This window comes from Nannospalax galili, unplaced genomic scaffold (genome assembly GCF_000622305.1).
Source record: "Nannospalax galili isolate Female #2095 unplaced genomic scaffold, S.galili_v1.0 scaffold498, whole genome shotgun sequence".
In the NCBI taxonomy this organism is placed as follows: domain Eukaryota; kingdom Metazoa; phylum Chordata; class Mammalia; order Rodentia; family Spalacidae; genus Nannospalax; species Nannospalax galili.
This window is the reverse complement of record NW_008342032.1, coordinates 1,852,218-1,877,942: the sequence shown is the minus strand read 5'-3', so window position 1 is coordinate 1,877,942 and position 25,725 is coordinate 1,852,218. Positions and strand designations below refer to the sequence as shown.

At 40.1% G+C, this 25,725-nt stretch overlaps 1 protein-coding gene across 1 annotated transcript in view; it reads right to left on the bottom strand.

The window, feature by feature from the left end:
- The window catches only part of Atad1 (ATPase family AAA domain containing 1), a gene marked incomplete in the record, with an annotated part of 94,542 nt that extends 74,097 nt beyond the window's left edge, over positions 1-20,445 (bottom strand). The window contains 5 exon segments of the mRNA XM_008837855.3: positions 2,472-2,672; positions 7,111-7,231; positions 7,746-7,844; positions 14,394-14,568; positions 20,356-20,445. Of these exon segments, the coding sequence (XP_008836077.1) occupies positions 2,472-2,672; positions 7,111-7,231; positions 7,746-7,844; positions 14,394-14,555 (583 nt within the window).
- Positions 20,446-25,725: the final 5,280 nt, after the last annotated feature.

The window sequence follows — 25,725 nt, the reverse complement described above, 5'->3', positions numbered from 1 at the left end:
TTTTGAGACAGGGTCTCCCTGTAGTCCCAGCTGTCCTGGAACTTACTATGTAGACCAGGCTGGCCTTGAACTCACAGAGATCCACCTACCTTTGCCTCCCAAGTTCTGGGAATAAAGGCATGCGGCCACCATGCCTGTCCGGATAAATGATTTTTTAAAAAACTTCTAAAAGATAATACAGGAAAGCAGGGCTATAGTCTAATGGTAGAACATTTGCCAAGCATGCTTAAGAGCTGTTGTCTGATTCCTAGACCTACAAAAATATCATGAGAGAAAACCTACATATAACACTGAGGTGGAGATAAGCTTTTACATAAAAATAAAAGCATGACCTCTTAAAAGAAAAAAACAGATTTTATTAAGAAATCTTGCTCAACAGAAAGATACTGTTAAGAATGAAAGAAAAGCCACAGACTGGGAAAAAAAATATTTACAAAACACATATCTGACAAAGGATTTATATTGAAAATACAAAATGAATACTTAAAAATTGAAAAAAAAAATTTTTTTGTCTTTTTGAGACATGGTCTCTCTGTAGTCCCAGTTGTCTTGGAACTCACTATGTAGACCAGGGTGGCCTTAAACTCACAGAAAACCACCTGCCTCTGCCTCCCAAGTGCTGGGATTAAAAGCATGCACCACCATGCCCACCTCAAGATAACCTAATTTTTAAAAGGGACAAGATGTGAACACTTGACCAATAAGGTGTCTAGATGGTAATTAAGCATGTGTGCATACATACGTAGGGTTTTAAAAGATTTTATTTATCATCTTATGTATGAATGTTTTTATGTATGTGTACCACGTGCATGCATCAAATCCCTGAACTGAAGTTATAGGTGGTTATTGGCCACCACGTATGTGCTGGGAACTGAACACCGGTCTTGTGCAAGTGCACTTAACTACCAAGTCATCTCTCCAGTTTATTGTTTTATTAGGTTTTCTTTGTTGTTGTTTGGTTGGTTATTGGCTACTGGAGATTAAATCAAGGGCCTTGTATATTCTAGGTAAGCACTCCACAAATCAGCTAAATCTTTAGTCTACTACCTAGCTTTTATTAAAAATTTTTTCATGTATTTTTAATTTTTATTTATACATATCTGTGTGTGTCTCTGTGTATATGCCATGCCTGCCAGAAGGTGCCAGGTCCCCTAGAGCTGGAGTTGCAGGAAGTTATGAACAGCCTGATATGGGTGCTGGGAACCAAACTCAGGTCTTCTAGAAGAGCAGCAAGTGTTCTTAACCACTTAGTGATCTCTCTAGCCCCAAATAATATATTTTACCAGGAACAGAAGAAAAGTAGTGATGACGTACAAAATATAAAATCCATTAAAATTCAAGACATGTAAGGTAGAATGACCTTTTTTCTAAATTGACTATCCAAATGATAAAGAATGAAATTAAGTTCCTACTTCACACTATATATATTAAAAAAAAAAAAAAAAAAAAAAAGATATGCCCCCCTCCCTGTCTCTCCCAAACTCAGTATGAAGCAGCTAAATGTGGCCTTGAACATCTTACTCTCCTGACACACCTCCAGCATGCTAGAATTACGGATGTATGCCAACATGCCCAATTTATGAGGTGCTGGGGACTGAACTCAAAGTTTCTATACAAGCAAGGCAAGCACTCTACCAAGCAAACTACAGTCCCAGCCACTTGTCTAGAACTTTTGATTCTTCTATCTCAGCCTCTCCAATGTTAAGATTGCAGATACACACCCCACCCTCTCCCAGCTTAGATGAAACACTTTCCAAGACTCAGTAATCCCAAGGAATTAAAGGCTTAACTTCTAAGTACTTATCCTAGATAAATCATATGCTTGACAAAACATTTATATTCATGTAGCAAATAATACTATTTGAAAATGAGAAAAGATAGAAAATCCTACGTATTAAATAAGGGAACAAACAGACTGTGGTCTATTCTACATCATGAAAATATACATGGCAATTAGAATACATCTTCCAGGCCAGCAAGATGATGCAGCAGGTAAAGGTTCTGGCCTTGAAAGTCTGGTGCCTGAATTTGATCTCTAGAACTTGTCAAGGAGGAAGAATCAACTCCATAAAGTGATCCTCTGACCTCCACACGTGTGACAACACACTCACGCACCACACAAATTTTTTTAAAAGAATTTTTTGGCTTAATGTAGGCCCAGAAAAACAATAAAATTAAATTTGGTTATCAATATAGCACCTATAAATGACTTTTTAAAAGAATGCTCACATAGGGAGCTGGAAAGGTGACTCAGTAGTTAAAAGCACTGGCTGCTCTTGCAGAGGACCAGGTTTGGTTCCAAGCATTCACATAGTAGCTAATAACCATCTGTAACTCCAGTTCCAGGAAATCTAATGTCCTCTTCTGTCCTCTGCCAGGTACCTGGTACACAAATGGTATACATACATACATGCAGACAAAACACTCATACACATAAATAATAAAGTGCTCACATAGGAAACACAGCATACCTATTTCATCTATAAAGATGATGGAAGGTTGTAGCTTTATGGCAAGGGAGAAAACAGCAGCAGCCAATTTCTGAGATTCTCCATACCACTTATCAGTCAGTGTTGAAGGCTGAAGGTTAATAAATCGACAGCCTGCTTCTTTGGCTGTAGCTTTGGCAATCAATGTTTTCCCACAGCCCGGAGGCCCATACAGAAGAACACCTAGAAATCAATGTTATTTTATTATTATCTTTAAGAAAATGAGAGGTTTGCTTTATTTAAGACTTCTATGGTAATCAAGATAGTATTAATTCAACCCCCACTAAAACTGTCCCAAAATTCAATTCCTCTATTAGTTTTTGATGGTGGAAAAATAGCAAAAAGAATGGTATCCTATTTAGCGCAATGTCAGCAAGGGTAAGTATTTGGAGATTACAGAAGCCTTCTGCTTTCTCCCTTCATGAAAAGGTCCAGTTCAGGACAAAAAATAACGATCATTCTGACATTCAAATTCACAATTCTGTCACTAATTTACCAATAAAGCAATCTAATGCCTTCTACACCTTCATAACTTAAAGGTAACATGCAACGTCCAAGTAGACTGTGGCAAACATAGTTTGCTCATAGTTTGTTTTACTCAAGAATATATATGCCTTTTTCCAAACAATTAGTCATTTTTTCTTAAAAGGAACAGAAATATCAGCTATCTCTGTTTTAGTTTCCAAAAGATAAAACTGTTATTCACCTGTAATCTCTATTGACAGCAATTTGCTGCTAAATACAAACCACTGAATTTAAGACTTTTTACAAAAAACTTTTAAAAAAAACATTTATTTTTATTTTATGTGTATGAGTGTATTGCCTGCATGTAGGTAAGTCCACCCTTGTCGTGCAATGCCTACAAAGAACAGAAGAGGCTTTCAGATCCCCTGGAACTGGAGTTACAGACAGTTGTTAGCTGTCATGTTGGTATTGGGATTCGAACTCGGGTCTTCTGCAAGAACAGTCAGTGTTCTTAACCACTAAGCCACCTCTCCAGCCCCCATTCATTAGACTTTTAAAATGACAATTAGACAATTATAGAGAGTATATGCTGGGATAAACTGAAGGCTATTTTGTGGTATCCAATGTTGCCTTAAAATGGAACAAAAATAAAATCCAAAACAAGGGAAAAATGTTTTTGATAAATTTGTGCCCACAAAAAAATTTAATTTTTTTTGGTCTTTTTGTAACGGGATATCCCTGTAGCACCAGCTAGCCTAGAACTCACTTTGTAGACCAGGCTGACCTTGACCTCACAGAGATCTGCCTGTCTCTGTCTTCTGAGTGCTGGCATTAAAGGTGTGTGCCACCACGCCTGGCCCATAAATTTAAATATTTTAAATAATAAACTTGAACTTGAACTTGGGGGCTGGAGAGATGGCTGAGTGGTTAAAAGCACTGGCTGTTCTTGTGGAGGACCCACCCAGGTTCAATTCCCAGCACCCACATGGTAGTTAACAAGTATCCATAACTCCAGTTCCAAGGGATCAACTGCACTCTTCTGACCTCCACAGGCATTGCACAATCAGGTACATTTATGTAAATTCAGGAAACATACTCATACACATAAAATAAAAACAAATAAAATACAAAAATAAATTTTAAAAAATTTTAAAGTATTTGAACTTATTTCCATAAATTTCTGTTCACTTCAAAATAACAATCAAAATTTTCCTTAGATTTTTTCCCCACTGGTCTTAATCTTTTTTAAGATTAAAGTTACATTATCGCAGGGCGTGGACTACCATGACTTTAGTCCCAGCACTAGGGAGGCAGAGGCAGGCGGATCTCTGTGAGTTCAAGGTCAGCCTGATCTATATAGCAAGTTCCGGGCCAGCTGGGGCTACAGGGAGACCCTGTTTCAAAAAGACCCCCCTAAAAAAAGAAGTTGTATTATCAATCAATCAATCAACCCAAGTTAATCATCTTAAGCTTTCTAAAGCCAATTATAAAATTTAAATCTATAAGCTTTGTCAGTACATATTAATGTTTTCAAGCAAGTTTTGCCATTTTTTTCCTAAAAGGTTCTTGCTAGGTAACTCAGACTAGCCTCAAACTCACCCTCTTCTTGTCTCAGCCTCTTTAGAATGCTGGAATTGCAGGCAGAAGCCACCATGCCTAGCTCTTCCTTGAAATTTTTAATTAAGTTGTTAGGTGTTTAAAATGTCTACTGACATTTTTCTTTTGCGTGGCTATATAAAGAATAGATGTCTAATGTTATTCAGTTTAAAGCTGAAAATACAAGGATGACTATAGGTTTTGAATCACACAACAGAGAATGCATATCCACTAGCAGCAAACAGAAAAATACCTATTTACACTCCTATTTAAATCTCAGTGATTTTAGAACAAAGTGTTGACAAAGAAGTCTACTCCATATGCTTTTCAGCTACACCTTTACTTCATAAGATATGCAGTACTTTTAGAGTATCTGATTTGCTTCAAAGCCTTCATCTATCACTTTGAATATTTTACTCTTAGTGGTTTAGCTGTGCGTTCTTAGCAGATTAAGATTTTCAATAATTTCTCTTCACAGACTATAATTAGTATTATTATCTATGCAATTAATGTAAGGAGTTTCTGTTACTAAGACATAACAAAAAAATATTTAATGTTTATGTCTAAGGAAAAATGTGCAATGAAAGCTTTTTTTATGTTTTATTTTTACAAGTGTTTTGATTTGTCTGTATGTATGTGTGGAGCGCCTGTGACGGCAGGAAGAGGGTGACAAAACCACCATGTGGGTGCTAGGAATTGAATCCAGGTCCTCTAGAAGAACAAGAGCTCTGTGAGTCACCTCTCCAGCCCCATGCAATGAAAGCTTTTAAGTCTCATAATCTTCTGGGAAACAGAAATATAAGTATCAATGTCTCACTTCTTTTTAAAACTTTATTTTTATGTGTATGAGTGTTTTGCCTTCATGTATGTAAGTGCACCTGTGCATGGGATGCCTGTGGAGAAAGGCTAGAAGAGGGTGTTGGAGCCCCTGGAAGTGGAGATATGGCCACTGTTAGGTACCATGTGGGTGCTGGGAATCAAACCCAGGTCCTCTGCAAGAGAAGCCAATACTCTTAACCTCTGAGCCATCTCTCCAGTCCCAATGTTGTCCTGTGTTATAGATACTTAAGTGTTAAAATTATCTTTACTGTCTTATCTCCATTCCTATATATATGCTAAGTGTCACTAAGATTCATATTGTTTCCTCAACATATCAGCAGAGAACCTAGTACCTTTCTTCTAATGTGGTCTCCATGGTGTTAATATGCATGAAAGGTAATAAATGAACAGTTCAGTAAGCAAATGTGAGACATTCTGCAACATTTTTAGTTTCTTAAACTAAATCTGATACTTTCTTAAACTAAACCTGATACTTCCATAAAAGATTTCAACAAATATAAGAAATGTTTTATACTTTATTTATTCATTCCTTTTTTGAGACAGGGTCTCCCTGTGGCCTCAGCTGTCCTGGAACTCACTATGTAGGCCAGACTAGCCTCGAACGCACAGAGATCTGCCTGCTTCTACCTCCGGAGTGATGGGATTAAAGGCATGGGCCACCAAGCCTGGCTTAAGAAATATGTTTTATGCTTTATAAAAGTTTAAAAATTCATATCCCTTTTAAAGATGAATCTTTGTTTATGCCTTTCCCCGCCACCAGGCAGTCTTGCTCTGTAGCCCAAGCTGGGTCTCAAACTTCAGAAACTGGAATGAAAGGCATGTACCAGCATATCCAGCTCAATGCATGCAGCCTCAGATAAGATGAACTTTTCAATTTTTGGGGGGGTCTTTTTGAGACAAGGTCTCCCTGTATTCCCTGTAACCCTAGCTGGCCTTGAAAACACAAGAGATTTGCCTGCCTCTGCTTCCTGAGTGCTGGGATTAGTTACTAGCTTAGCTATCTATTTTTTGATGACAGTGATTTCTTATAGGAACTGCAAGAATGTGCTGGAAATACCCATGAACTAGAAATTAAATTAGTGCTAGGACTAATGGCATGTCCCACTACTCCCAGCTTAGGAAGAACTTTCCAAAGGGAGAAAAAAAAAAAAAAAACAGCTAGGTGGAAAAATAAAAAAGCAAAAGCACTAGACCTGTGAACCAACAAATGATATCTGTTCTTCTTGAAAACAAAAATAAATTACGGTTTTGAATTTTTTTTAGACTTAATTTTCCAAATTTCAATTTACTTAGAAGTAGCAGAAAAATTTTTTTTTAAATTTTATTATTTTTATTTTATGTGCATGCATGTAATGCCCGCTTGTAGGTAAGTGCACCAGTATCATGCAATGCTCACGGAGGTCAGAAGAGGCTGTTGGATCTCTGCAAGAACAACCAGTGTTCTTAACTGCTGAGCCATCTCTCCAGAACAGAAAAAAATATTTTAAATAAAGGGATTACTGTACAATGGTATAGGATGTAGAATTTATCCAAATTTCAGAAGTTAAATAATGAGCAAGAATTTTTAAAACTATTATTTATAAAGCAATTCATTGGAGTTCAGCATTCTGTTGAGAATGTGACTTCATGAAAACAGTCCTAGCCTACTGGCAAAAAATGTCCATGTTTTCTAAGCATGTTTTCTAAAATGCCTTAGGCAAATTTATATACATGAGCATACCTTTTGGAGGCTGCAGAAGCCTGGAATTTTCAAACAAATGCTTCTTTTTGATAGGTAAGATGACTGTGTCTTTCAGATCTGTAATGACATCATCTAAACCTGCTATATCACTCCAAGTAACCTGCAAAAATTAAGGTCAACATGAATTTCACAACTTATGCACTCAAAAACAAAAAACAAGAACAGCTTATTCTGACTAAACTATTTGTACTAGCAATACAGTTTATAAAGAATACCTCTTTTCTTTGTGGGAATATAGAATTTTGGTACACATAAGGAGAGAGAATACATGAATAGATCCGTGTGAAAACACTAGACTATGTTTCCAGGAATCTTTCTGGCAGGTAACACTGCACATGCTATCACAACTTGTCGATATAAAAATGATGTCTTCTGATAACACTTGGAAAGAACTTGGAAAGAGTGTACCTGGCTTTTTCCAGACTTTGCCCCATACCTTTTGCTGCTGTCCTGTATCTACTTAGTATAACAAATCACATCTGAGTGCCATGACATGCTAAGTCCCCTTGACTCCACCTAGAGACCCAATAAACCTAGCCATGGTCTTCCAGATCTTGACATAGAATGGTAGACAAAAAAATCAAAGTAAAAAAGAAAAACTTGAAGCTACATACATGCATGTTAAGAGGGTCGACTAGATGAGCAGCAATACTCATTTCATATTCAGAAAGCTTCACATTTTTCACGCCAATCTGCTTCATCAGTTTTTCTGCCTACGAAGAAAGTAACTTTAATTTGATATTTAGATACCAGCACTTCAAAACAGACGAATTCTGAACAGCAATAAGCAGATGATGTAAGAAATCCTCCAGGGCTTTGTGAACCCTTAGGTTTCAAAAGAAAAAAGACTTCATTTATGGAAGCCAGGGCAATTTAACCAGCTCTTGAGAAAGGAAAAGCTGGGCATGGTAGTACATGCCTATAATCCTAGTACTTGAGAGGCTGAAGCAAGAGGATTGAGAAATGGGAGCTAGGCATGGTGGCACATGCTTATAGCACTGGAGAGGTTGCGAGGTTGAGGACTAAGAAAGAGCCAGGCCTGGTGGAATACAAGAAACTTGAGGATACTCTGTCTTCTTTCCTAGAAGGATTATCATGACAGATGAGACCTCAAGATGAAACCCCAAAGAATTACAAATACCAAAAAATGGATAGCTGTAGCTTCTTTCCCTAAGTTAATAAATGATCTGAAACAGATATCCAACTTCCTTCAAATTATCAAGGTATCTACAGTTAAATGTTTATACATACTTACTTCCAAACTGTTTTAGCTAATGTTGAGGGTCTAGACAACTGAAGATAATAAAAGTAACTTGAAATAATATACAGTATGTATTCTTAAAAGTAGGCTAAAACTAGCTTTAAATCTGTAAGTTCCTGCATGACACAGGTGTACTTATATACACTTAGACAAAACATTTATATACATAAAAATTTTAAATTTAAGGGGGGGGGGGGGTAGAGAGACAGCTGAACATTTAAAGGTACTGGCTGCTCTTACAGAGGACCCAGGTTCAGTTCCTAGTACCCACATGGCAGCTAACAACCATCATAACTCTAGTTCCAGAGGCTCTAACAGTCTCTGCTAGCTTCTGAAGGCATTGCATAAAATGTGGTGCACAGACCTGCAGACAAAACACTCATATACATAATCATACAAATAATAATAATTTAAAAAAAAAAAAAAACTGAAGCTAAGCAAAGCATGAACAAATAACCTGCCCTAGGGCTGTGAGATGGCTCAGGGGCTAAGAGCCCTTGCTGCGAAGCCTGTTAATCTGAGTTCAATGCCAGGAACCTACAGAGTGGAAGGAGAGATCTGACTCCTACAAGTTGTCCTCTGACCTGCACATGTGTGCCATAACAGTGGCATACACATATACAAATACACAAAATAAATATTAAAAAATTTAAGTAATAATAATAATTTGCTCTGGATGAAAACTTAGCAAATGGAAGAGGCAACAATTGAATTCAAGCTGCCAAACTCTGGGATTACATTCTAACCACCTCACACATTTACCTTGGTTTTTCCATATAATATGAAGTTTGTGATTCCTAGTCTTCAAAACTATACCTATCAGGTCAAAATTTCAATTAAGTAAACGTTTTAGAAATTAAGATACTCTGATAAATCATGTTTAAAAATATATATTACCAGGTAGCCCAAATAAAAGGACATGGCAGAGGGAGCTTTTCCTTTGTGCCTGCTTGCCTTCACTCTCACTGGTGAGTTTATCTTCTGGGTGTGGCATTCCTTGGCTGATATTAGAACCACCTTCTTCAGGTTCCAACTAGACTGAAGACCAGCAGATCTCTAGGAATCCTCCAGGCCTTCAACACAAGATTGAAACCACAGAGACATCCAGCCTTGTGGACAACTACCAGATTCTCAGCCTCTCCAGTGTGGCCCAGCCATTGTCACATTACCTCCACCCTATCCTGTCCATTGGGTGACCCTGTTGCCCATGCTGGACAGCCTTGGGGCCCTGTAAGCCCAAGCCTCAAAAAAAATCCCTAATTCGCTTGAGTAGCTCACCACTGCAACTAGGGGCCAGAGGAAGACTCCACCTAGGTCAAGCCGGAAACTGCGTCCAGGATCATCCCAAGTTCCTAAGGGGTGTTCTTCCCATGGCACCTCTCAGTGCAGCAGCTGGAAGAACTAGTCACTATGGCAAGTAAGGAGGACTTCAAGGTTGAGTCCAAGGATGCCAAAGTGAAGGCGGCCTTTCAGCAGAAAAATGCAGTTTTCCTATGTGTATGCCAAAAGTGCCAGTATCAAGAATGAAGGCATGAACTGGCTCCACATGGCATTCTGTGTGGATGCAGTGCCCTTCAAAGCACAGGCAGCTCTGATATTCAAGAAGTGGATCAAGGACATGGCGCAGGTAACCAAAGTTCTGGATAAGGTCCTGATGGCCATGGATTTGCAGAAGGTACCTGCAGTGATGGACATGTATGATCAGTTCACACAGAACCTCACATGCCCACATGGGTGGTAGAGGATTCTGTGACCTTGGCTACCATGCTGACCATACTTGAAGAGCACATAGATAGGTTTCTTGTGAAGACTGCCAAGAAAAATGGCCTGGATGTCCTAGACCAGCTCAGCCACCTTCCAGAGGATGCCTCTGTTATGGGTGAAAGCTTTGGGTGCAGTCAAGAGAATTAGCTCAGATCCAGCCTAGGTTAGCTACCCTGAGGAATTAGTGTCCCCTTGGCTGGTGCTGCCTTCTCTGCCCTGTGATGCTCTGGAGGTTTCTACCCGACTTCCGCTGCCTGCCACTCCAACGTTATGGCTTCTTCCCAGGCTTTCCAGAGCTCCTCAATTTCTTGAATGTGAGGCCCCTGTCTCCTGTCTCTGAACATATAGGTGCTTCCCCTAGTTGCTGCCTTTCTGCCTTCTCTAAGGGAAAGTCAGAGGGGCTAGCAAAAGGAACCTGGGACAGTCATCTTTGATTGTGGGCACATCTTTTGTCCCTAGAGGTCCAGTTCCAAGGGGAAAAGGAGAAGCAAAAGGGGAGTGTGGATCCTCAGGACACATAGAATGAAACGGAGAATCAGCTTTATTATTTAAAATAACTTTTAAAAATTTACCATTTTCATCCTTCTATTTTCCTAAAATGCTTCTGATTATATAAAATTTTGATGTTTGTCAAGGATACGCCTAACAGGAAATTCACACCACTGAGCGTATGTTTATAAACTGGTTACATTAGGAGAAACGTGATTATGTTCCAGCCTTTTTAAAAACATACTATGAGCCACACTGGGCAGTCACAGAATATTTATCTACCTATTTATCTACCTCTATAAAATCATCAATTGAGGGGCTGGAGAGATGGCTCAGCAATTAAGAACACTGATTGTTCTTGCAGAAGACCCAGGTTTGAATCCCAGCACCCACATGGCAGCTAACAACTGTCCGTAATTCCAGTTCCAGGGGATCTGATAGCCTTTTCTGTCCTCCACCGGCATTGCACAAGGGTGCACTTACCTACATGCAGGCAATACACGCATATACATAAAATAAAAAATAAAAAATAAAAAATCGCCGGGTGTGGTGGCGCAGGCTTTAATACCAGCACTTGGAAGGCAGAGGCAGGCGGATCTCTGTGAGTTCAAGGCCAGCCTGGTCTACACAGTGAGTGCCAGGACAGCTGGGGCTACAGGGAGGACTCTGCCTCAAAAAGACCAAAAAAAAAAAAAAATTGAAAAAACCAGTCTTTTCCAGATTCCTTTATTCAATACATATACCTTCTCTTTCAATGTGTGCAGAGTTTTGTGTAAGCTATTAAAGGGATCCTATTTTAGCACTAGGAAAGACATAAATTTATTCCTCCCACGTATGCTCTTTATAGGCAAGACTCTAAAACAGATTTCAACTAAGGACATTCTGCAATGTCAGAAATACTTCTGGTTATCACATTTGAGAGTGAGGGTCAGCATCTAGCCAGTCAAGGTAGGGATGCCACAAGCTATTCCATGAGACACAGAAAGGCCCTTTCCATATCCTGAAGAATTACCAGGCCTAAAATGTCAACAATACCCAAGTTGAATACACCCTTCTTTTTACCTTATTGAAAATAGTACTGTATGCCACAACTTTTTCTTACTTTAAATAATAGCCTTTATATAAGGAATTTTCTAAATAAAAATAATTATATAGTGGGCCAATAAGATGGCTCAGTGAGTAAAGGCGCTTGTTGCCAAGTCTGACGAACTGAGTTTGATTCCCAGGATCTAAATTTGAAAATATTGTTTAGTTTACAGAAACAGAAAATGTTGTAATATTGAGTTTACCAGAATCTTTTTTGAGACAGGGTCTCCCTGTAGTCCCAGCTGGCCTGGAACTCACTATATAGACCAGGCTGGCCTTGAACTCACAGAGATCCGCCTGCCTCTGCCTCCCAGGCAGATAAGGAATTCGTTCAAGAGTCAAAGAAATTAAAATAACTGCCAAGGTTATATAACTAGAAAGTACCACTAGAGTTCAAACCCTGACTTGTCTCATTTGAAAGCCCAGTCCTGAAGCAGCAACATCTCTCATTTGAGAGAGCAAAACACTGTAAACAAATAAATAAAAATACCCCCCAAAAAATGCCTTCTAAGAACCTCCACACTGTGTCCTAGGAACAAGTTATCCAATTGTCTAGTTTTAACACCTTTAGTGAGTCTCTAATTCTAAACCAGTTTAAACAGAAAACAAGAACGACTGGGAAAAAAATGCTTTGTCTTTTACAGTGTGATGATGATCACATTTTCTCCTCATCAATGTTTGTTCATTTTTTTCTTTTTCTTATTTTTGGTTTTGTTTTTGAGACAGAGTTTCCTTTTCTAGCCGCACTTGGCCTGGTACTCACTATGTAGACCAGGCTCACATGAATCTCACAAATTAAACAGCTGAGATTAAAGGCATGCACCTCTGTGCCTGGCTTCTTGTTTTTTTAAGGGGGGGGGTTGTCTCTCCAAGTGGTAGTTATCACTGGTGAGAAATGATGGGGGAGAGAAATGATGGGGGAAGACAGGGGTCAAAGAGAAGAAATTACTTTTTACTGTATACCTATCTTTTAACTGCTTCACACATTTTACCCTTTTAGACCATTTCATTGCTCTTTTATGTTTTTCCTTCTTTCCCTTTACTTAAATTATGATCATTAAAGTAAGAAGCAGGGTAGGAAATACTGAGTATTTTTGCTTGGAGTGAAGAGGGAAATGGAAGGAAAGGTCAGCAGAAAAGGAATATTATCAAGTAACACTCATTCCCTCAGGTTCCGTATAGGACTCGGAAGACTAAGTGTCATTTTAGAAGAATTTAGGAAAGTACACAAGGAGCTACAGAGATGGTTCAGTAGTTAAGGTTACTTGCTCTTGTAGAGGACATGGAGTCAGTTCCCAGTACTCACAAAGCAACTCACAACTATTTGTAACCATAGTTCCATGGGATCTAATGCCCTCTTCTGTCCTGTGGGCCACTGTATGCATATCGTGCACTTAAACGTATACAGGCAAAATACACATAAAATAAAAATAAATAATAAAGCTTTTTAAAGAGTACACAAGATATTAGGAATGAAAGCACAAATTAACAAGTCAGAAACAAGGACATCCTCATGGCTCAGTGCTCCAATTTTAGTGTAGGTACAAGAAATACCAATAAGCTGTGCATTTGAAGAATTAACAAAGAATCTGAGTAAGTATCATTACAGATTTAAATATAAGCCAGTATCATTAATACAAACCCTACAAACACCTTTTTCTAGATGTACGGACACAGCAATTTTCTTTTATGGTTACTGTATTTCTTTCTTCTGATTGTACTATGTTTTTTGAAAGATACTGGGTAAGATGGGCTTGTATTTTGGTATTCTTCTTTCTATTCTTTCTTTCCTTCCTTCCTTCCTCTTCTCTTCTTGTCCCTTCCCTCCTCCCCCTCCTTTCCTTTTCTTTTCTTTCTTTTGCAGTACCAGGAATTGAACTCAGGGATTTGCCCATGTTAGATTAAGTACTCTGCACTGAGCTCAATGGTGGTCTTCTATACTTGTATATAAAATACAATTTTATTTCTTTATTTAGAGACAGGGTCTCAACTATGTAGTCCTGGCTGGCCTGGAATTTACTATGCAGACCTGGCTGGCCTCGAACTCACAGAGATCCTCTTGCCTCTGCCTCAAGAATGCTAGAATTAAAAATGTGCACCACAACACCTGGCCTTTCATCTAGATTCTCTTCTTTTATATTCCTGATAAAAATATTCTACAAAGAGGGGCTGGAGAGATGGCTCAGCAGATAAGAACACTAACTGTTCTTGCAGAAGACCCAGGTTCGTATCCCAGCATCCACATAGCAACTAACTGTCCGTTAACTCCAGTTCCAGGGGATCCAACAGTCCCTTCTGTCCTCCACAGGCATTGCACGAAATGGGTGCATTTACCTACATGCAGGAAATACTCATACACATAAAATAAAAATAATAAAATATTTTTTAAAATATCCTAGAAATAATATTCACAGGAAAATACTGTATTTTCATTTTTTCCTGATGTTTATACAGTAAAAAAAAATGACTTCATAAGCCAATACTTTTTTTTGGTCTTTTTGAGCCACCACATCCGGCATAAGCCAATACTTTTAAGGAATAATAATATTAAAGAGATGTATCAATGAATTTTCACCTAAGTTTTAGATTTGTATTTTCAGCTTGGGGAAAAAAAAATACTTGCTAGCATAAGAAAAATGGTCTTCATACATTTCAAACATACCTGTTTCTGAGCTTCTACTTTCTGCTTTCTGGTTGGATCAATTGCATCTACCATCCATTTGATCGTAAAGTATGTTACTGCACCAAATATCGTTAAACGAAAAATTAAACCAACAACTTCATTCCGACTCAATGGACGAGAAAAGGCTTCAGCATGTACCATCTTGACAGTTAACCTTAAAAAACAGAGAGAAAGGTCACTAGGCAAAAATGGTATTTGTTAAAATTAGGAGACAAGCCGAGCATGGTGGCGCACGCCTTTAATCCCAGCACTCGGGAGGCAGAGGCAGGCGGATCTCTGTGAGTTCAATTGAGGTCAGCCTGGTCTACACAGCGAGTTCCAGGACAGCTGGGGCTACAGGGAGACCCTGTCTCAAAAAGACCAGAAAAAAAAATAAAAATAGGAGAGAAAACCATTATCTATCTTTTAATAATATGTTTCATCGAAGGAGAGATTCCTTTTAAATGTTAAATAAATACATTTAAAGCTTCTCTTAGAAACTGAAGTAAATTAGATACAAATTTATTTGGTAATAGGATGAATAATATTTTAAAAGTATAGTAGACATATTGTTACCCTTTTAGCTTTTGGGGTTTTTTTTTGTTTGTTTCTCTTTGCTTGTTTTTTCTGAGACAGGGTTTCCCTGTAGCCACAGCTGGAACTCACTATGTGGACCAGGCTATCCTCAATCTCACAGAGATCCACCTGCCTCTGCAGGTAAAAATATTTTGAAGACAGGGACTCAGTACTTAGCCCTGGTTGGCCTACAACTCACCATGCAGACCAGCCTCTCAAATTCACAAGAGATCTGTCTATCTCTGTCTCCTGAATGCTGGGATTAAAGGTGTATGCCACATGCTCAGATCAAGTAATTGTTTTTGATAGTGAAAAGCAAATTATGAATTAATTGATTCACTTTTCCCCCATATCTACTTTTAAAGTTTTTCAAAACCTGCTTGAATTTAAGCATGTCATTTTCTCAATTAATAAATGACATTAAAAATTTTAAATTGCCGGGTGTGGAGGCAGAGGCAGGCGGATCTCTGTGAGTTCAAGGCCAGCCTGGTCTACATTAGTGAGTTCCAGGACAGCTGGGGCTACAGGGAGACCCTGTTCCAAAAAGACCAAAAACAAAAAAATAAAATTTTAAATTATCCTTTGCTTCCAATAACTAAGTGACTATGAAGAGAACTTTCAAATTTTTTAAACAAAGAAAATTATAATAGGGGCTGGAGAGATGACTCAGTGGTTAAGAGTTAAGAGTATTGACTGTACTTGCAGAGGACCCAGGTTCAATTCCCAGCACCCATATGGCAGCTAACAACTCCAGTTCTAGGGGAAGCCAACACCCTCTTCTGACTCTGAGGGTACTGCACAACACAGGTGCACTTACACACATGCAGGCAATATAATCATAAAGATAAAATTAAAAAAATAATAGAGCCAGGTGTTGTGGCACATGCCTTTAATCCCAGTACTTGGGAGGCAGAGGCAGGCAAATCTCTGAGTTCCAGGCCAGCCTTGTCTCCATCATGAACCCAGGCCAGTGATGGCTACAGGGAGACCCTGTCTCAAAAAGACCAAAATAATAATAATAAATATTTTTAATTACCATAATACAGAAAATCCTTTGCCAACTGTGTATCTAAGAAGTGATTAATATCTAGTATCTAGAATCTATAAGGAGCTCAAAACATTAAACACATACATATATACACACACACATCACCTAATCACTAAACGGTCTACAGGCAGCTCTCAAAGGAAGAATATGAATGTCCAATAAATATTTGAAAGTACTCAACATCCTTGGCAGGGAAATTCAAATTAACACTGTATTAATATTCCTATCTCAGAACAATCAGAATGGCAAATACTAAGAAAACAAACAACAATAAATGCTGGCCAGGATTCCAGGAAACAGAACCTTTCCTTATACAATGCTAGTGGGGATGCAAACTGCTGTAAATCACTATGCAAACTAGGCGTGGTGGCACACAGTTTTAATACCAGCACCAGGGAGGAGGAGGCAGGCGGATCTCTGTGAAATCGAGGCCAGCCTGGTCTACATCCGTGGTTCCAGGTCACCTGGGGCTACAGGGGAGACCCTGTTTCAAAAAACTAAAAAAAAAAAAAAAAAAAAAACCTAAAAAAATCAGTACGGCGGTCCTACAAAAATGTGGACTACCATGAACCAATTATACCATAAAACCCAAGGATTCTAAGACAGCACAGCACATCTGAGAGACTTTTGCACAACTATGCTTATTGTTGCACTATTCAAAATAGCCAAGACATGGAACTAGCCTAGGTGCTGATCACCAGATGAATGGAGAAAATGTGGTACAATGGGATTTTATTCAGTTATAAAGAATGAAACTATCACAACTGTAGGAAAACTGATGGAACTGGAGATTTCCTTGAGTGAAACAAGCCAGACTCGGACAAATAGTCCATGTTCTCTAGTGGGGACTCTAAATTTAGATATATATGTACATTTATATACGTAGGACATGAGAGTAGAAAGGGGACAATGACAGGGGAGAGGTTTACAGGGAAAGGGGAGGGGGAGCAAGACAGTTTGGGCTACACAGTGGGATCCAGTCTCAAAAAAACAGAAAAAACACACAAAAAGGTTACACAGGAAGACCCTGTCACAAGCAGAATACAGCTCAAGAACAGAAGAGAAAAGGAGGTGATGTGAGTGAGTCCTATTCTTTTTTTTAAAAAAAGTCTCTGGTAGCCCCAGCTGGCCTGGAACTCACTATGGCCTTGATCTCATAGAGATCCACCTGCCTCTGCCTCCCAAGTACTGGGATTAAAGGCATGTGCCACCACATCCAACTGATGTGACTACTTTTAAGCACAGTATCTTCCTGAACAATTTTAACAGGCTTACAGCATTCATTCCAGTGTCAAAGGCAATACCCACACCAAATAAACTCACTAGGGAGGGATGTCATCACTATCACATTTTAGGAGAGCAATCTCAGTACCCAACAATGCCATTAAGTCTTAGCAAAATCTCAGTACCCAACAATGCCATTAAGTCTTAGCAAAAGTTGGGGGGTGGGGGGAGGTCCCTAGGGTAGGGTACACATACACTACACTCACATAAAAGAAATCAGAATCTGGGGCTGGAGTGATGGTTCAGCGGTTAAGAACACTGGCTGTTCTTACAGAAGACCCTGGCTCCAACCCCAGCACCCACATGGGAGCTAACAACTGTCCATAACTCCAGTTCCAGAGGATCTGACGGACTCTTTTGTCCTCCATGGGCACTGCACGACATGGGTGCACTTACCTACATGCAGGCAATACACACATACACATAAAATAAAAACAAATAAAATATATATATAAAAAAAAGAAATCAGAATCTAGACAACTCAGCAATAAGTAATTAGTGGGTACTACATAGATGAATGTCCGTGTTCCTTTTAGCACTAAAATTGTTACTTTTCTCACTACTGCCAAATTAAAATGCTTTTCATCATCCTTTCTCTGGAATAGCTTCCACCTTTTAAAAAATTTTATTATTTTATGTGTATGAGTGTATTGCCTGCATGTAAGTGCACCTGTGTCATGCAATGCCCATGGGAGGGCAGAAGAAGGCCAAATTCCCCTAGAACTGGAGTTAAGGACTGTTCATAGCGGCCATGTGGGTGCTGAAAATTGAACCCGGGTCCTCTGCAAGAGCAGTCAGTGCTCTTAACTGCTGAGCCATCTCTCTAGCCCCATGTTCCATCTTTTTTCAATAATTGCAACTGAAGAAAAACCTTCCGTTCATTCAATCACCCACAGCTCTCTGCTACTAGCAGCCATTTACTTCACAATAATTACATTATTTAATTAAAAAAGTAACTAAACAACTTTATCATTTTGGATAAAGAAACTTCAGCATAGGTAACTCATTTAGTAAGCACTTACTGAACATCTATATAAAGGGCCTATTAAATTCAATGTACAATAATGCCTAATATGGCCAGGCATGGTGGCGCACATCTTTAAACCCAGCACTTGGGAGACAGAGGCAGTTGGATGTCTGTGAGATCAAGTCTAGCCTGGGCTACAAAGTGAGTTCCTAGTCAGATGGGGTGACAGGGAGACCCAATCAGAAAATTTTAAAAAATTTAATTTAAAAAAATGCCTAATATAAAATTACTCAAGAATACACTGCCCAGATATAGTAATTATAAAGGGGAAAAAAGGAACTTAGGTAGCCACCAAAGTATAATCCCATGAAACAAATCAGTGTGCTTTCTTCCATCAGTTTGGATCCCCAAAATGGGATACATGTTACTCCTCAAAGCATGTGAAAATTTGACTTCTTCAGTGTTTGTTGCAACAAACTTGAAAACAAAGTTGATAATGACCCAGTAAGCAGGATAAGGACTTTGTTAACCTGTGAAAAGTCAGGACACTGCAATAAAAAGTTTTTGTTTTTTAAAAGTTTAAGTCAGGGGTGGGTACAATAGTGGCAAAAGCCTGTAATCCAGAAGACTAAGACAGGAGGATTTCAAGTTCAAGGCTACTTGGGATACATAGGGTTTAAGACTAATCTGGGATACTTTTATAAAAATGCCCCTGTCTCAATAACAGCGTGTTAAAATTGCCATCTTCTGGATATTCACTGAACTACAAGAGTGAATTAGAGTTTATGGGTCGTTCCAAAGCACATCTCAAAGTCATCAAAATAGTACAATTTTTAATCCTTTTTTTTGGGGGGGGGTCTCCCTGTAGCCCCAGCTGTCCTGGAACTCACTATGTAGACCAGGCTGGCCTTGAACTCAGAGATCCGCCTGCCTCTGCCTCCCAAGTGCTGGGATTAAAGGCATGCGCCACCACGCCCAGCTTAATCCTATTTTTGTAAAACAATCAAGACACACACCTTAAAACCCTTGTGTATATATCATCCTATTCTGATATTAACCGCAACAGAGTACAAATGTAAGACTACTACTGCATTACTGAAAGTCTATCTTTTTAAATGATTTCAAAATTCTGAAATGAAAATGAAACGTCTTGCTTTGTAGATCATGACTGAAAATACTTCACAGTCTCCATAGATGAGATATCCACCTATCTATCATTTACCCGGCCTGACACAGCTGCAACCTAAAGCCGTTACAGTACCCTACCACTACAAAAAAGTGTACGTTAAAAGCTTCAATTGTAGATAGAGCAGGGGGGAATGTATTTCAATTTTGCATAAAACACTAAGTTCAACAAAAAACGCACGAATGTGTATATACACAGTGCCGTATACAACTAAGAAATACCAATAATTCAGTTAGCTTTAGACAAATATAATTCTAAATCGCTTCGTTTTAAGGAGCTCTGCATTTCAAGGAGGAATCTTGGAAATCATAATACCTTATCTATGAGCAATGTATCGGCACACTAACCGCGCAGTCTGGAGTTTATACTGTTGGTATTTAAGTCACTGCAGTGTTCTAAGAATGGTCCCAGTTCTGCGGCCATCAAGGCCTTCCGGACACAACTTGTGACAATGAAAGCCTGCCAACCTCCTCCTAGAGGACAGTTATTATTAACATCATCCTGGGTGAAAGCGTGCCCGGCCCAGAAAAAGCACCTCCGCGCGCGCACAAAGAGGCAGAAGAGGGGCACGGCTCCCCAACCGCCTTCGGTCACGAGCTGGTCCTCAGGTCACGCAGAGCAACTCCAAGCTTCCGACAGTGACCACGCCGCCTACAGGAGATGGCCAGGGGAGGGGCCCACGTCGCGGGGCCAGCAGGAGACCTGCGGGCTCGGGCGGGCCAGGAGCCAAGGCGAGGCCCCGGACGCCCTTGGAGGTTAATCCGCTGGTTGCGGCGCGGCGCGGGCGAGGCAGCGGGGGTGTGACGGCCAGGGCTGGGCTCCCTAGGGGAGCGCCTGGCCCTCGAGGACCCCAAGGGATCCTGCACGCACCTGACAAGCCCCGCGGGAAGCCGTTACTCACCCGAGGTAGGACCACAGGCGATAGCAGCCGTTGCCCGGCCTCGCACAGGAAGGAAATGCGGCCTGGGAGAGAGCGCTTCCGGCCGGAGCCCCGCCTCCTCACTCGGAGCATGCGCGGCCGGCCGCGGAGCACCTGTCTGGTTAGATTCGGCCTCAGCGGTTGGGACAAGGTCGGCTACATCTCGGACCCCGTACTTTATTACCTGTGGGACCGAGGCTTTTCGAGGATGCGAGCGGCACTCGCCACGACGCCCAGTTCAGCTCCTGAGTCGCGCCGCACAGGATCCCTGTGTGGCTCTCGAGCTGCGCGCAGCCCTAAGTGAGGCGCTTTCTAGAGCAGGCGAAAACACGCTTCCTACCTAGACACTGGTCCACCCGCCGCGGGAGCCCTCGGGCTGCTGTGCCGGCACGCAGGGCCTCCCCTGGCCATCTGCCTTTCTGTTTCCTGGGTGAGCTCACTCCCTGGTACTGACAGACAACCGGAGGTGGCGCCCGAAAATCCGCTGTGCTTGAGCGACCCCCATCAGGCATGGGAATGACTTTTCTTTTGCCCCTTCCCTCTTGCTAAATGAGGGACCCAAGGAACAAGATGAATAGACACTGTCCGAATGAGAGAAACATCGCTTCTTTAGATACAGTCGGTGAGATTATGAAAGAATAAAACAGACTTCCCCTCATATTTTCTTGGGGAAAGCAGTTTGAGTCTCTCTGTTGGCTAAGGAATTATGCACCCAAGCTGGGTTTGGTGTCTCGTGCCTATAATCCCAGAATCGGGGTACCTAAGGAAGGGGACCGCTGGGTGTACCCTGACTAAGCAGCAAGACGCTGCCAAGAAAGAAGAAAAAGGAAAGAAAGAAAGAAAGAGAGAGGGAGAGAGAGAGAGAGAGAGAGAGAGAGAAAGAAAGAAAGAAAGAAAGAAAGAAAGAAAGAAAGAAAGAAAGAAAGAAAAGAAAAGAAAATCTGCAGCCTGTTTATTGAATTAACAAATGGTGCTGTCAGTAGCTGTGGGGAAACACAGCCCAGCAGTGCTGCCAGTAGCCCTGAGGGGTGCCTCCTTAAGGGACTGTATTAGAGTTCTCTAGTGAAAGAGAATAGGAGGAATGGATACATATTAAAAGAGGATTTATTAGATTGGCTTACCCAATGTAGTAAGTAGTCCAATAGCTGCTCAGTCCATGTGGCTGGGTGCCTCAGCAGTTCCAATCTCAAAACCAAAAGCTTTGAGAATTCCTGGAGAACCACTGATCTTCAGTCTGCACTGGAATACTAAAGAATCTAGGTTCTGATCACCGAAAGACACCAGCAGCAGCATCAACAGCGGTAGGGGCAGCCAACGGTAGAACCCACCAGCAGATGTAAAGAGTAGGCAAAAAGCTTTTCTGTGCGACTTCCTTATATCCGGGCCAATATCTGGACTACCCACATTTAGCATGTCTTTCCCATTTCAATCACCCTGATCAAGAAAATCCCTCACAGGTGTGCCCAGTGACTCGATGCATGAGTGACTCTAGATCTTGTCAAGTTGACAATATTAACTATAACAGGGCTCGCCACTCAGATATAACCAGATCCTTGACTATAAAACAAGAATTTCAGGAGGAGTAAGAGTAAACCTAAGTTAATGGGCTTATTAAGTAGAGATGGAATACTGTTTCAGGTTTAAGCATGGGGAGACAGAAAAAGGGAGAAGGGCTCAAGGTATGGATGCAGTTTTCGACTATATGTTACTAGTATGTAGCATAAAATTATATAGTATACATAAATTATATATATATTTCTAACATCAGGTTTCTATGTTACATTGTTCAAATGATATAATTTACAACAGGGTTTAAAAATTAAAGCTAGCGGGGTGTGGTGGCGCACACCTTTAATCCCAGCACTTGGGAGGCAGATCTCTCTGAGTTCAAGGCCAGCCTGGTCTACATAAAAAAAAAGAAAAAAGAAAATCCTTTGTAGTAGCCATAACTTGAGAATTATTCGTTTTTTAAAAGTTATGTTTATTTGTGTGTCACTATGTGAGTGTAGCCATGAGTTGTATGGGTGCTGGCAGAAGCCAGAAGAGGGTGTTGGATCTGCTGGAGCTGGAGTTACAGGCAGTTTTTGTTGGGAACTGAACTCAGGTCCTCCAGAAGGACAGTTAAGTGCTCATAACTTCTGAGCAATCTCTCCAGCCTCCATTTTCTAATCTTATAGAAGCAACAATGATGTAATTGTGGAAAACAAAGACTGAATACTTTCCTAATGCCATTCTTCAGCATGTATCAAATTAGTATATCTCTGGATTGTACTGTGTTAGAAAGTTTGGTTTCAAAATTGCTGTTTCAGTTACTGACTTGAGTTTCATTTAAAAGAAATCATTAAGCCAGGCATGGTGATACATGACTTTAATCCCAGGATTTGGGAGGCAGAGGCAGGAAGATCTCTGAGTTTGAGGGCAGCCTGGTCTACATAGCAAAAGAAATCATTAGATGAATTTTGGCTTGAGATTAGGACAGAATTTCCAACCATTTCTGAAATAGCCCTACACCTACTTCTACCATTGTGAACTATATATGTATGTGAAAAATAGTTCTCAACGTTGAAAATTATAAAATCAAAATATCAATGAACTCTGAAAATCACTGACGATATGCTACATCCTGCGGTCTTAAATTCTTCAGTTTAGGGTTTAATTCTTTATGTGAAAATAATTTACAAGCATATCCATCTCATTTGTATGCAAAATTCCTTTAGTCTTTAATAAATGGTAAAATTGAATATATTTTAAGATAAATTTCTTCATGATTTTTTTTCAATTTTTTTTTTTTTAATTTACATGCCTATTTTGTATACCTATTTATCAGGCAGGTCATGTGAAAATTTCTCTGGTGAGAAGGGGTTGCAAGCAGAACAAGTTTAAGAAACCCTGCTCTAGGATAACCTTATCTGCCAGTAAGGAAAATGGACTGAGAATTTCAGGAAGGCAGTGGATTCCCACCATTTACTTAGTAAACTGAATGCAACTAGCACCTTACCTGCCTGTCCCCCAGGACTGCCTGAGATTAAGGATGATTCTGAAATGTAGGACTAGCAAGCCTCGGGCAAATAAGGAATTGATCATTGGGCATGGTGGCACATGCTTGTAATCCTGGTGAGTACCCAAGGTAGAAAGACCAAGAGTTCAAGGCCAACATGAGCGACATAGTGAGACCCTGTCTCAAAAGGAGGTGGAATTGATCATCCTAATAAGGGAACCCTAACCAAATCTTATGATGAAATGGCCTTCCTAATGCAATTATATCTAACCACCATTCACCTACTAATATCAGCAAACTGCTGAATGAAAAAATGGAGGCTGACCATAATGAGTCAATATGATCCAAAATAAATGCTGCTGCTCATTTCTCTTTCCTGTCTCTTGGACCTTATGTTTTCATTTAACAAATTCTTAGGAAATTTCTTGTATCCGGGTCCCAAGACATGAAATTACTGATTTTACAAACCACACATGTTCATTTCCAGAAATCACTAAGTCAACAAGGTTCTTACAGGATAGAGTTCAGTGAGTGAATATATGATCTTTCATCCAAGAATAGCTAGTTCTGTATAATCCCTGGCAACACAAAATACCACATTTGGTCCACAGTAGGAGCTCAATACACAATTTGTTATGCATAATATTAATCAGGAATACATAACAGTTTTTTTTTTCTTTTTTACAAGATTCTGGGCTATCTGTCCTTTTTAATTATTTTGTGTATCTGTGTGTATGGGTAGGTATGTGAACATGCACTTGTGTGTGTATACGTGGAAGCCAGAGGTTGTTGCTAGGTGTTTTCTTCTATTGATCTCCACCTTGGTTTCTGAGACTGGGCCTGTCACTGAACCTGGAACCTGGAGTTCACTGATTCAGTAGACTGACTGACCAAAAATCCCAGGGATCCTCCTGTCTCTGCCTCTCCAGGATTACAATGGTACACCTCTGTGCCTGGCTTTTTGTCTGAATGCTAGAAATCTGAACTCAGATCCTTATAGCAGAATAGGAGGTACTTTACCAACAGAGCCATCTCCCCTCTTTTTAAGAATGAGAACCAAACAATTAATTTAGTAATTGTAGAAAATGTGTGTGTGTGTGTGTGTGTGTGTGTGTGTGTGTGTGTGTGTTTCTCTATACTAATATCTCTTGAAACAGTTGTGGCAGTTCTCCCTGATGGTACCAAGTTTTCTGCTTGTTAATGGGTAGGATAGATTAGTTAGCTCTGCAGCCAAGATCAATGCACTGGACACTGGATTGGAGGAGGAGATTCCTTAGATGAGATGTTGTTCTCAGATTTTATTGTAAATAGATTCCCATGAACAAATTGTCTAAATGCAGACTCTGGCTTTCAGGCTTAAAGCTTCCCATTCAAGGGTCCTAGACTTTGGCTCAATCTGCAGTTTTATTAAACACCCAAGATCTCTGTCTTATGAAGCTACATTGTAAAGACATCTGTCTCAAAGACAGGAAACATGCCCTCAGTAGACATAATCTGCCAACTCCCTGTGCTTGCATTTCTTAGCCTGCAGAACTGTAAGAGATGCATTTGTTTAACCCAGTTAATCAATACACAAACATCTGAGATCATTGAGGTGACTTTAAACCACAGTTTGAGGGGCTGGAGAGATGGCTTAGTGGTTAAGAGCCTTAGCTACTCTTGCAAAAGACCCAGGTTCCCTTCCCAGTACCCGCATGGCAGCTAACAACCATCCTTAACTCCAGTTCCAGGAGATCCTGTTAGTATCAACTGGTCAAAAATTAAAATCTCTAGTCTGGCTGTTGGAAGACTCACCTTTCCAGTTTAATGAGATACTCAACTTTTCCTGCCTGGAATCCTGGCCTCCTAATGCAGATCTAGGACATGAGACACATGTCATGGACATATGGCTCTCAGTTAAGTCCCATCTGCTTTTTGGAATTCTTCAGAAAAGCATGACTTCTCTCCTTTTCTTTGTGTTCCTTTTCTAAGCATATGTTTCCCAGTGCTTTGGGGACCCCAGCATCTTGTATTTCTTTCCTTTTTTTCTAAAGCTTCCTTCTCGCCATCGTGAGGCTGCTACTCCACCACACATCTGATCTCCATGCAGGATATAAACCAGCATGGCTCTATGGCTTTTTTCCCTTCTTTATTTCCTCCTCACCTCAAGGCAGCAGATAAGATTCCCAGCTTGCCCGCTCTGAGGATTTTTCTTTAAATTCTAATAAAATTATCCTAAAGCTTCTGTTTGAGCCCATTCTTAAATGTTTTATGAGTGAGTCTAGGTACCCTCTAGGAGATGCTGTTTCTCCTTTGTATCAATCTGACGCCCTCTTCTGGCTTCTGTGGGCATTGCATGGCACAAGTGCACTTAC